At 45.6% G+C, this 13,087-nt stretch overlaps 1 protein-coding gene across 2 annotated transcripts in view; it reads left to right on the forward strand.

Annotated features, from left to right (window-relative positions):
- Positions 1–10,074: 10,074 nt before the first annotated feature.
- The window catches only part of TAF3 (TATA-box binding protein associated factor 3), a 181,239-nt gene continuing 178,226 nt past the window's right edge, over positions 10,075–13,087 (forward strand). The window contains exon 1 of one of the 2 annotated variants that reach the window (XM_058532395.1): positions 10,075–10,403. In XM_058532395.1, coding sequence (XP_058388378.1) covers positions 10,238–10,403 — 166 coding nt within the window. In that variant the 5' untranslated portion in view covers positions 10,075–10,237. The remainder of the gene's footprint in view (positions 10,404–13,087) is intronic. The other variant, XM_058532394.1, reaches the window with a different exon arrangement.

Genomic DNA, 13,087 nt, shown 5'->3' on the forward strand with positions numbered 1-13,087 from the left:
TAGAACTATAAAAATATAGAAAAAATGTAAAGCTTATTCTTACTTAACACTGATGTAAATTACTCTTGACTTTTAAAAACCATTAAATAAACATAAATTTAGAATTCTTCAAATATTTTATTATTTTACCAACAACTATATTCATAAAAATGAACAGTGAGTAGTATAAAAATTGATTAGCAAGCACAGACCCTAAAGAGCAGTACTGCCACGGGAAGAAGGCTGCCAGGAGAAGATAAACTGAACGGGATGTCAGGGTCATTTTCCAGCTTCCCCGAAATCTTACAGGAGCCACTCCGGGTGGGTCAATGAATGAGGCTGTTGAGAAACAGCTGGCCAGCAGCCAGGCATCGGGCAGTGTAGTGTGACCCAAGGACCAGATACGTTTCAGGAATGTTGGCAAGGGATGGGGTGCTCTGTGGGCTTGTCTTGCTTCTAAACTTACCTTGGCTCACCTTCAGTTTCCAGGATGGCAGAACACTTCTGCGAGGGTGAACTGCATGTTCTAGACAACATAGTAGAAGGAAAGGCAGGAATTGAAGCACACTCCACCTGAGTAAAATAATCGGTCAGGCTGCCCGTGACATACTTGTCCAGGTTCAGAAGGGAGGACAACGGGAGTGGGGGCCTCTCAGCCCTCCGTCTGTCTCTGGAGTGTGGGTGTCCCAGTCTCTACTGGTGGTACTGTTGGGTGCACGGCTGTCCTGGGTTTTCTCTGCATCCTGAGGATTCCCTTGGCTTTTCATTTCCCATGTCACACATTTCCCTCCGTGATTTTAGTGGTATTCCTCCAGGTCCACCTGTTAGGACCTTGTATATCTTAAAATGTCCGTTCTATGATATTTAAGTGATCGTTTGCTTGGGTATAGATTCTAGGTTAGAAACTGGTTTTCCTTCAGTTTTGAAGGCACTTGTTTCATTGTCTTCTTGCCTCCGTGTGACTTAAAACATCTTGAAGCCATTTTTATTTCTGACCCTTTGTGATGTTTGTTTTTCTCTGAAAGGTTTCAGGTCTCCACCTGCATTGCTCTGAAATGTCACACAATGATCACGAATGGGCATCCTTGGGCAAGTCTTCGCACACTTGTATGAGTACTTCTGTAGACTGAATTATTAGAACTCCCAGCCCTGTGGCTTAGCGGTTAAGTGCGCGCGCTCCGCTACTGGCGGCCCTAAGTGCGCGCCCCCGCTACTGGCAGCCCGGGTTCAGATCCCGGGTGCGCACCGACGCACCGCTTCTCGGGCCATGCTGAGGCCGCGTTCCACATACAGCAACTAGAAGGATGTGCAACAATGACATACAACTATTTACTGGGGCTTTGGGGGAAAAAAAAAGAAGTGGAATTGACTCAAACTATGTACATTTAAAAATTTAATAGACTGCCAAATTGCTCTCAAAAAACTGTAAACTTGCACTAACAGTGTGTGAGATCGATTTCCCCTACTCTCTCAAAACTTTGTCTTTAATCTTTATCTGATGGGTGAAGAGACAATAATTGACCATGCATTGCCCACTTTTTACTGAGTTTTTATCTTTTTCTCATTGAAAAAGTTCTTTGCACACTTGTGACATCAACCCTTTTGTCATTTGTGCTGCAATTTAAAATTAGGGAAATTTGCGTAACTGCTGTTGGATAAGAATGCACTATCATTTTTAAAATTTTTAAATACCATCTGATTAGCTATCTATAATGGAAAATCCAGTGTGGGGAAATGGCACTTTTATTAGAAGTTTTGCATTTCTCTTCCACTGCTTTGTTACAGACCCAGCATAGTGTCTTGAGAAATTAAGCAAGGATTAAATTTGCTTTACCAACCACACATAGGGAAGATAGTTTTATATGCATAGAGCAGTGGTTAAGGGCGTAGACTTTGGAGCAAACTGTCTGGCTCCAAAGTCTATGCTTCCAGCTCAGCCCTTACCAGCTGCATGACCTTGGGCAAGTTACTTAATCTTTCAGTTTTATCATCTGTAACATGGAGATTAAAACAGTACTTGTTTCATAGGGTTATGAGGATTAAATGAGCTAATATTTGCAAAATACTTAGAATCTGACATGGGGTGAGTGCTGCATCTGATTAAAAGTGGCCCGATCTATGTAAAAGTGTTCATCAGTTCAATACTCGAACTCTGAAGATACAATGATAATAATTAAAACACTTCCCCCTAGGAGCTTACAGTCTGGAGGGAAAACAAGCAAATAATGACAAAATGTAATAAGGGTCATAATTTGTGAGCACACAGGAGAGAGACTTTGGGGAGATGAGGGGACTGAGAAGGTGGTCAAGCCTGGAAGAAATGATATCTAAGCTGAATCCTCAAGGACCAGTGACCAACAGAAATTAAATTACTGGGGCGAGATTATGAGCACACCACGCTTTGCAGTTTAGACATGTAGAGAGGAGTCTTGAAGAGTAAGCTTGAAATTTTTCCCCAAGTTATACCCCCTCTTTTTGCTAAATGTCATAACAGTGCAATTACGATCGATGATAAATGCTTGCGTTAGTAAGGTTTATTACACAACCTAAACTGCTATCCTATTTTCTGAGAACATTTGGACAGGACGTCAAGTGCTAGGTCTGTTCATTTAAACATGCCAGGATTGAGTTTCCATTGTTACAATTCCTGTTTTCTAATAACATGCCCTTCATGAACCTTGGTTTCTCTTACTGCTTTAATATGCAATATTTGCAACTTTCAGAAACTTTTATTATTATTGGAAACTCTCTAAATTCAGTTTGAAAATTGTGCAGTTACTGAGCTCCTGCCAACACTAACTGAATAAAAAGTGACGCCGTTGCTGCACTGGGGCCCCCCCAGTTCTCAGCCACTCTTTGCACTGAGTGCTTCACCCCAGTACCCAGCGCTTCCACGTTGCTCTCGGTTCCTTTCATCATCCTCCAGGATGGAATGCTAGGGATCAGGGCTTGCAGCGTGAGTCAGAGCTCTGCTCTCAAGAAGATAGCTCAGTCCATAGATCTTGTGTCCTGCGGGCGTGTCTACAGGCTGTCTGACCCTCACTGCTCTCAGGGAAGCAGCTGCTGCATGTCCATGCCGCAGCCCTCGCAATAGGTCCTTGTTTCCTTGCTGCCACTGTATCTCACCTCTAATCCCTTCCCTTTTTTAAAACATCTTCACTGAGATATAACTCACATGCCGTGTAATTCACCCTTTTAAAGTGTACAATTCAGTGGTTTTTAGTACAGTCACAGAGTTGTGCTGTAGTCCATTCTACACACTATTGTAAGACGAACTGTTCTAAAAGGCATTTATTTATTGAGCACTGACTACCTGCTGGGTACTATGCTATATATTGGATATTTATCAGTGAACGAGATGAACACGGTTCCGGAGGATACAGCAAAGAAGAGAGAATGAGAAGTTTAGTCTTGGACATCCATCAAACATTAATTAAATTTGAGTTGTATATGGGATACCCAAACAGACATTAGTTGTTCATTACATGCAGTTAGTTACGCCAGTTTGAAACTCGGGAAAAATCTAGGATAAACTGTTATATTAGAGACTCATCTTTATATAACTAATCATGAAAACGAATGGAGTGAATCATATGAAAAGAGAACAAACACTTAAAAACTAGGCAACGGCATTACAGGAGCAAACAAATATTTGATATAATTGAAACCAGGGTTCTCACTTTGGGAGAAGGGAGATACAAAAATAAAACAGGAGGAGGTAAGGAATATGTAGATTTGAATCAGAGGCATCAGTATGTACTTTATTTTTTTTTTTCTTTTGTGAGGAAGATCAGCCCTGAGCTAACATCCATGCCAATCCTCCTCTTTTTGCTGAGGAAGACTGGCCCTGGGCTAACATCTGTGCCTATCTTCCTCCACCTTATATAGGACGCCACCACAGCATGCCCTGACAAGCGGTGCATCAGTGCACGCCCGGGATCTGAACCTGGGCCGCCAGCAACAGAGCGCACGCATTTAACCACTACGCCATGGAGCTGGCCCCCAGTATGTACTTTAGACTTTTAAAATATTCATATTTTCTAGTTCTGTCCACTAAAAGGCCCCTGAAGCAATGATACCACTGTAATAATGAAGGTCAGGTGGCACTCAAATCTTGGTTTCTAAATACTATTCCTCACTAAGAAGAACGGGAGCCCCTCAGAGAGATGGCAAATTCCCAGTCTAAGGCAGGGCAAGCATAAAGTAAGCCTGGAAAATCTTGTGCCACAATGTAAGGAAATGCTCAATGAACGATAGTGGCATGTCAGAATACAGCAGCTAGGGACCAGCCCCATGGCCTACTGGTTAAGTTTGGCATGCTCTGCTTCAGCAGCCCGGGTTTGGTTCCTGGGCACGGACCTAACACCACTCATCAGCGGCCATGCTGTGGTGGCAACTCACATACAAAGTAGAGGAAGATTGGCACAGATGTTAGCTCAGGGCGAATCTTTCTCAGCAAAAAAAAAAAAAAAAGAATACAGCACCTGGCTTGAAATGGCTCCCACTGGCCAAATATGGGACAATTTAAACATCAAAAGAATAATGATGGTTGGGGATTATAATTGACTGAATAAAAAAGAATCCCTGACCACATACTAAATGTCATACTACAAAAAGTGAGGGAGAGGCCGGCCTGGTGGCGCAGTAGTTAAGTGAGCGCGTTCCGCTTCGGTGGCCCAGGGTTCAAAGGTTCGGATCCTGGGCGCGCACCGATGCACCGCTTGTCAAGCCATGCTGTGGCAGCGTCCCATATAAAGTAGAGGAAGATGGGCATGGATGTTAGCCCAGGGCCAATCTTCCTCAGCAAAAAGAGGAGGATTGGCATCAGATGTTAGCTCAGGGCTGATCTTCCTCACACACACACAAAAAAGTGAGGGAACTTTATAGAATGTGTGCTAATAAATGTAAGAAATTTTTTCTAAATTTTTAGAAATTTTTTCTAAATGTAGAAAAAAATGATAGAACTAGAAAAATCACCACTTTGTAATCACCAGTGTAATAACAGACTCAATAAGAGATCAGAAATAGATGCTCCTAAAACCACTGGGGTGAAAGGTTGAGGATAAGCAGGTTACTCACAGTCCCAAAGTATCACCTTGCAGATTGCTTATTAATTTCAAAGTAAAACAAAAAAGGAGACGTTACAGTGGAGAGATCGGGCAGATATCACCTTTACAAGTGACCAAACTTTGTCACTGATCATGGGACAAAGTGACCCCTGATGTTATACAGCAGAGAGGACAGATCACCTGTGTTAGGAGTAGGCCTGCCAAAATTAACGTGAAACTCATCAAGTGAGAAAACAAAGATCCTGACACATTCCATGATATAACTGTCCTAGACTTTGCCAAAACGTATATATCACGAAAGACCAAAAAACAAAGAAAAGCCACACAATCAGGGGGATTGATCTTATTAGAAGAGATTAAAGAGACATGACAACTAAATGCAATGAGTGATTCTTGATTAGATTCTGGATTGAAAAAAACGAAAAAGCTATATAACAGGCATTTCAGGACAATGGGAAAATCTGAATATGCACTTTTTATTGGATAATATTATCGTATCAATCTTGAGTTTGCTGCATGTGATAATGGTATTACGGTTTGGCGGAAGCTGTGATGCACCTCCCAGATCCCGCTTCAGCAGGACTGAAGGACATATTCACCCAGCTGCTGCGAATGCTGTCAGCACACAGCCCTCAGCTGTCAATCTTCTTTGGAACTGCCTCCACTGGAGACCGCCTTGCCCAAGATCATGGCCCCCTCCTGGGATGCCCACATCCAGCACCTGATCAGTGTGGGAGTATAAAGGCCAGGCCCCCGTACCTGAACTCACGACAAGGAAGGGCCTTCCCAGCTTTACAGCTCTCTAGGGGTCGCCAAGGTCCTCCTTGAGGGTGGGCCGGCAGCCCAACACCTCCCTCCCCCAGCGCTACTTCCTTTCCAGCCCTTCCCTTCCCCAGGTGGTGATCCCAAGGGCATGCCTCTGCAGGCTAATCTCCACCTCAGAGACTGCTTCCTGCAGAGCCCAACTGGCACAGTTTGTACCAGAAGGGCTTGAGGAAGCAGACACTAAGATAATGGAAGGGATCTGGGAGCTGGATCAGCCATCTGGTTGGCCATGTGGTAGGCAGAGCACAAAAAGTCCCGGGCACAAGGTAGTAAGTAGTTCCTGAATGTGCAGGTTGTAAAACTTTTACCACTAGTGAACTGGGGTAGTACAACAGGGGAAACAAGCTGGTATGATGTATCAGTGATACCGGCTCAAGACAAAGTTGACATAAGGGAAGCCATATTGTTGAAAAGAAAAATTCTGTTGTAATTTTGAATGACGTCTGACAAACTAACCCAGCTGCATATGCTCCCTCCAGATCTACCTGCTCTGTAGATTTTACGACCCCTGCTTGTGCATGTACCTCCCAGCTGTGATAAGATGATAACTGCTTTTTTGAGTTCCTTAGGAATGTGATGACCCCCGAACAGAGAGTCTGTGCTGATAGCCATCATCAGTGAAAACTGAAAGATCTGGTGTGGCGACTCCCAGTCTGTAAGACCAGAAGGTCAACATTCCTAACCCCCTCCCCTATAACCCACCGGCCTAGATAACTACTGTAAGATTTGTGCCCCCTTAAGATGGTTCTTTTAGATATTACTCGGCCATCTTCCCTCTTGCTAGCAAGCTGTAATAAAAAAGTCCTTTCTTTCCTACCACCTTGCCTCTTGACTATTAGCATGTCTTGTGGCGAGCAGAAGGCCCCACGTTGGGCGGTTAACATCAGTGTTCAGGTAGGCAAGAAATATGAGGATGACAGGACCCTAAAATGATAGAGGCCAGGTAGGAGTGTTCTAACTGCAGATGAGTCAGAAGCCAGGTGAATGCAATCATGATAAGTAAGAAGCGGCTAGTACACAAAAGGTCATGGTAAGATACATGTGTTCTGGAGGGTGGGAGATAAACTCTACAAAGATTCAGGGGCCCACCATATCAGTAAGATTTCTAGGGTCCAGCGGTCTGGGGCATGCCGGCACATCTCTTGCAAAGGGTAACTTGTTGCATCTTGTACCATCCACCACGAAGAAGGAAGCACAATGCCTGGTAGGCATCTTTGGGTTCTGGAAGCAGAATATTCCACATGTGGGAATTCTGCTCTTAACCATACACTGATGGCTTGAAAAGCTGCCAATTTTGAGTTGGGGCCCAGAGTAGGAAAGTGTTCTGGAGCAGGTTCCGGAGCAGTGCAAGTTTCTCCCCTACTTGGGCCATATAGCCTGGTAGACCTTATGTTATTAGAGGTAGCCATGACGGGAAAATACTCCACGTGGAGGTGATGGCAACTCTAACGGGAAGTAGCAACGCAGACCCTTAGGTTCTAGAGTAAGTCCATGACATATGTAGTGGAGAATTACATCTTTTGAAAACCAGCTCCTGCTATGCTAGTGGGCCCCGCTAGAGATGGAGTGTCTGACCATGGGCACTACCCAACTATGAACTGCCCATCACGAGCTGGGTTCTGTCAGACCTATGTCAAAAAGTCAAGCCTAGTGGCAATCCATCCTAAGACAAAAGTGGTACTTCAGGACCCGTCATGAGCAGGGCTGGGAGGGCACAAGCAAGCGCGTGAGAAGGTAGGCCAGACCCCAAGGTCCATCATTAACGATGCACCATCACTCTCCCTCACTTTAGACCAGTGGCTGCATGGGGGTTCCTTATGACCAGCAGAGCAGGCAGGACGAAAAGCTTAGCTCAGTTCATGGACGAACTGGCTCGGCATGTAGATGCAAGCCACAAACTGTGGCTGTGACTGTTGCCATAGCCTTACTCCATGTGGCCCTGCAAGACAGCAGTGAGGGGAAACCCTCCCACCTGGCAGAGCATCGGGCAGTGTCGAACCCACTTGCCTGCCACAGAGACCAACGCTGACTCCCTATGTGCTGAACTGTGTCCCCCAAATTCATAGGTGAAGCCCAAACCCCCAGTACCACAGAATGTGACTGTATTTGGAGAGAGGGCCTTTAAAGAGGTAATTAAATTAAAATGAGCCTGTTAGGGTGGGCCCTAATCCAATCTGACTGGTGTCTTTATCAGAAGAGATTAGGACACAAAGAGAGAGTGCACAGAGAAGACCATGTGAAGAGAGAACAAGAGGGCAGCCCCCTGCAAGCCAAGGAGAGAGGCCTCAGAGGAATCAGTCCTGCCTGCACCTTGATCCGGGACTTACAGCCTCAGAACTGTGAGAAAATAAATGTTGTTTAAGCCTCCCAGTCTGTGTTATTTTATTATGACAACCTGAGCTGACTAATACACTTTCCAAGGAGACCAACTAGCCACTTGTTGGCAGGTTGACCACAGTGGCCCCTTTCTTCCTAGAAAGAGCAGCCATTCACTTTGATAGGAATAGACCCATATTCTGGGTATAGATTTGCCTTTCCTGCTCACAGTGTTGGATGTACTGGTGTCCCATATCACGCTGTGTCAGACCAAAGGATCCATTTTACAATGAAGGAGGTTGGGAGTGGGTATACAACCGCGACATCTACTGGTCCTATCACATACCACACCACTCCAAAGCTGTTAGCCCAGGAGAGCAATGGAAAGGCCTTTGAAGGCACAGGTAAAGTACCAGCTCACAGGCAGTACTTGTGAGGATGGGGCGTAGCCCCCCAGGATGCTGCATACACTTGAAGTCAACGACTTGTCTGTGGTGCTGGGTTCCTGATAGGTAAACAACTTGGGGTGGAAGCTGGAGTCTCCCCACTTACCATCACTCCCAGTGACCCATCTGGGAAACTGTTCTTTTTTTTTTTTTTAAAGATTTTATTTATTTATTTATTTATTTTCCCCCAAAGCCCCAGTAGATAGTTGTATGTCATAGCTGCACATCCTTCTAGTTGGTGTATGTGGGACACGGCCTCCGCATGGCCAGAGAAGTGGTGCGTCGGTGTGCGCCCGGGATCAGAACCCAGGCCACCAGCAGCGGAGCACACGCACTTAACCGCTAAGCCACGGGGCCGGCCCTGGGAAACTGTTCTTGTCTCTGCAACTCTGGGTTCTCCAGGTTGATAGTCCCGATTTCCAGAAGGGAGAATGCTTTCATCAGGGGACACAGCAGGAGTCCCACTAAAATATTAGCTACAGTTGCCACCTGGGCACTTCAGGCATAAAAGGGCCTATTTAAGAAACCAACTAGATCAGCTATTACAGCCTGGCTATCCACAGGCTGATGCTAGCCTAACTGTGGCATTAGTGTGGCACGCAAATTAAAACTTCAAAATGTATTCCCAGTATTTAAAAATCAAAGTATTTATCAAAATTCCGATTTCTAACAAATTGGATAGATCTGACAACAATGAGCGGGAGCTGGGAGAAAGCTCTGGAGCCGGCAACAGTGCCCCATACACTCAGCCTGCTTCATTGATTTACCTGTTTGGCCTTCGTAGGCAACTGAGTTCTCGCTTCCTTTTGTTTTTGTAAATAAAGTTTTATTGGAATCAGGGCTAGGATTAGAATGACGTGCGGCAGGATTTTCTTTGGCAGTAGTTTGGCTTTGAAAAAAAACATTGTATTAAAATATTATTGATCTTGATTAAGTTTTTTGGTGCCCCCAGAAATTTTACACAGAGGCCACTGCCTCGGACTTGATTTAATCTACACTATGGTAAGCAGCTTAATTTTTTTGTTCGTGTTGAGCAGAGACAAGACCAGGTCAGATCCATGTTTTGGGGAACACTTCAGTTCCCACGCCCCAAATCCCGCCCGTCAGGTTCCCACTTCTAACACCCCATTTCAACATCATGTTCTGGCTCCCTCTTTTGCCCCTAAACCACTGACAGTCCGCTCTTCCTTCCTCGCCACACGCGCGCCCCCCCGGGAGCGCCCCACGCACCTGCCTCCGGGGCGCATCCTCCACCTGCGCTCGGCACAGCCGCTTCCCGCATCCGTCCAGGCCCGAGAGCCGATGCCGACACCATCGCTCCGCTCCAGCGGGGCGGAGCTTCCTCATCGGCGCGCTCAGCACTTGGCTAGTGCTGCCTCGCCCCGGCGACCGTCCAGCGGGAGGCGGAGCGAGTCCAAAATGGCGGCTCTCAGGCTGGCGCGCTCCGTGCTGCTGAGGCTTTGAGGTGGTCGCCAGGGGTCGGGGGGGGACGATTTCCCCGCCGCGGGGGCCCCAGAGGATGAATCGGGGGCTCTGCTAAGGTTAGGCCGTGGGGGTGGAGAGCAGTGGCAGCAGGGGCTGCGGTGGAGTCCACGGAGCGGGATGTGCGAGAGTTACTCCAGGTCGTTGTTGAGGGTCTCGGTGGCGCAGATCTGCCAGGCGCTGGGCTGGGACTCGGTGCAACTCAGCGCCTGCCACCTCCTCACGGACGTGCTGCAGCGCTACCTGCAGCAGTTGGGACGGGGCTGCCATCGGTACTCTGAGCTCTGTGAGTACCGGGCTGGGTGCGGGAGGGCTGCCTCTGCCAGTCACGAGTGACACCTCGGGGCTCCCCTGCGCTCGCTCGGCGTCCCCGAGGTGCTGGTCCTTCACCCCCACCCCGAGATCGGGTGTCGTCTCGGCCGCTGACGCCCCTCCGCTTCCACTGCCCCTGGAAACTCTAGTCGTCCGCGGGGTGCCTCTTCCTCATCCGCTAACTTCCCGCCGCCAGCCGGGAGCCCTGCCTGCGCTCCCGGCTCCTCGCGCTCCCACCCTTCTCTGATCAGAGATGCGCCTCGGTCCTTCTCCTCGCCTCGTTTTTGCTGCGTGTAGAACCACCTCCAGAATGCCTCACAGCCTCTTCTACTTCGGTCCTTTTCCTCCCTTGCCCGCAAACTACTACAACTAGTTGTCACAGGCGCTCCGTCTACCGGCCGTTTCTTACCAGGCTGGCCATTCTTCAGCTCATAACCACACATCCTCGTTGACAGCTCTGCTCCGTTAGGGACCCTGCCTCTCCTCTGTGTATCTGTTCTCGTAGGCGGCACCTCCGTTGACTCTTTCTCAAGGCCAACTTTCTCAGTTTCAGTAAAACTTTCATTTACATCTCAGTCGCCCATTGCTTTCCTCCTTTCTGTTTTCGTGTCAGTGGTCATCGAAGTGTGGTCGAGGGGTCGAGGGCAGTTTACAAGGTTCTCCAGGTAATCTGGGCTGCAAGTACTTATGGTTTTTAAGTTTATGTCTGGTAGTGTCTATAGCTGATGGCATTTAATAATTTGGAATATTTAATAGAAGCCACACATCATCTCATTGATGTGAAGTGTGGGTGTGGAGGGGAACTACCCCTCATTTAAGTTTCAGGTCATTATTTTTAAGGCGATAAGCTGAAGAACTGGGTGAAGTGTTTCATAGGATATTTTGTTTTGTTAGAAGTAGTTCCTAGACTGGAAAATTGAGACCCATGGATACACTTTACTTCTTAAGCCCCAAATTCCGTTCCAGCTTCCATAGTGCTGCCCAAATAATCTGTCCATAACACAGATCAGATCGTGTTATTCTTAAAAATATTTCAATTGGTTACAGGCTGAAAATCTAAACTCTTAAGCAGTGCTCGGTTTCCTTTGTGAACTAGCATTTTGCTTATCTTCTGCCATCATGCCATCCTATTCTGCAACCATGCTGAGCTACCTGCCTCTTCTGGAACATTTTAAGCTATCCAGGCCTATATGCATGCTGTGTCCTACAGTGTCTTTGCCCCCTGGTCCACCAGTAGTACTACTTATATTTTGAGATTGGCTTATCGCTTGCTTTAGGAAACTCATGTTATCTACTCTCGTAATTCTCTGCATATTTCTGTTATGTTTTTCAACACCTTATTTTGTAATCATCTGTGTATGTCCCTCTCCTTCCTCCTCCCCAGGAGACAAATTTATTTGTATTCTGTAACCTAGTATGATGCCATAATATAATAGGCACCTTGGAAATATTTGAATAAATGAATGAACTGATAACCCACTACCATAATAGCTATTTAACCACTTCACTTTTTGAGTTTTGAAAATGTGTAGTTTTTGAATGCTTGGTTTCACTGATACTTCTAATCTAAATTTGGAACTCCCAAGTAACTCTCATTCATTGTTATTTTGAAAGTACCCCACCAGCACATTACTCTCCTGGCTTTTGCTTCTTTTCCCTCTCGGCCCCCTTCATGGTCCTTGAGTATACTGTTACGGTTATGCCTAGTCCAGATTGTATTTTTGCTACCAAGTTCCTTAAATAAGACAGATGTCCTGTACATTTAGGTAATCAAAATATCCCCTGAATACATAGTTACCTTTCCTGCCTTATACACAGAACAAGAATATGTGCTGGTGCTCCAAGTCGTCAGGTATTCCATAGTCATCGCGTGATCATTGTTATGCGTTAATGTGAATCTTTTTCCTAATTACCCAATTTTCTGTAGTCGATTTTCTTGCTTTTAGTGAGAATGCAATTATCAGATACATTATTCCCCATTGTGGTTTGGTGACTTTTTTAAAATGCTAATTCCTGTTATACTTATTAGTTACAGGCTTTTTTAGGTTCTTTTTGCTATACTATCCTACTTTTAAACTCGAATTCTGTAACCTCAGGTTACTGCTGTGCAATCTTATATTCTATTCCTTTAAATCCTTTTTGTCTTTTTGACAAACATTTGTTGAACACCACTTATGAACTAAGCTCTGTGCTAGATGTTGGAGACATGAAATTACTTAGGCACAATCCCTGCCCATAAGGCGTGTACAAGGGTGTCAAAATGTCCACAAAAACAAACTGATGGAATTTGTTCCTTTTAAAAAAAAAAGTGTTCTCAAGTTAAAGCAAGTATTGGAAGTTACTATTAATTCAATAAATAATGTATTTTTAAATTCCCCTAAGGTAATGATTTGTCATAGCTTTCAGGGGCACATTTTCTGCGTATATCGTATTATGTATTAAATATGTGTATGTGCACCGAAAGCAGATGCTAAATCTTTCAGAATGACTCTTCAAGACTGGTACTCTAATGTAATAATTGCATGGTCTAGGCAGTAAATGCAAAAGGAATAGAGTAAAGGAGAGATGGGTGTGGGCTGTGGGTTCTGGGGCAGGATTACTTCCCAGGAAAGATGAGATTTAAGTTGAGCTGTGAAGTATGATTGTTTAAAGGTGGAG

Source organism: Diceros bicornis, chromosome 36 (genome assembly GCF_020826845.1).
Source record: "Diceros bicornis minor isolate mBicDic1 chromosome 36, mDicBic1.mat.cur, whole genome shotgun sequence".
Taxonomy (NCBI): Eukaryota; Metazoa; Chordata; class Mammalia; order Perissodactyla; family Rhinocerotidae; genus Diceros; species Diceros bicornis.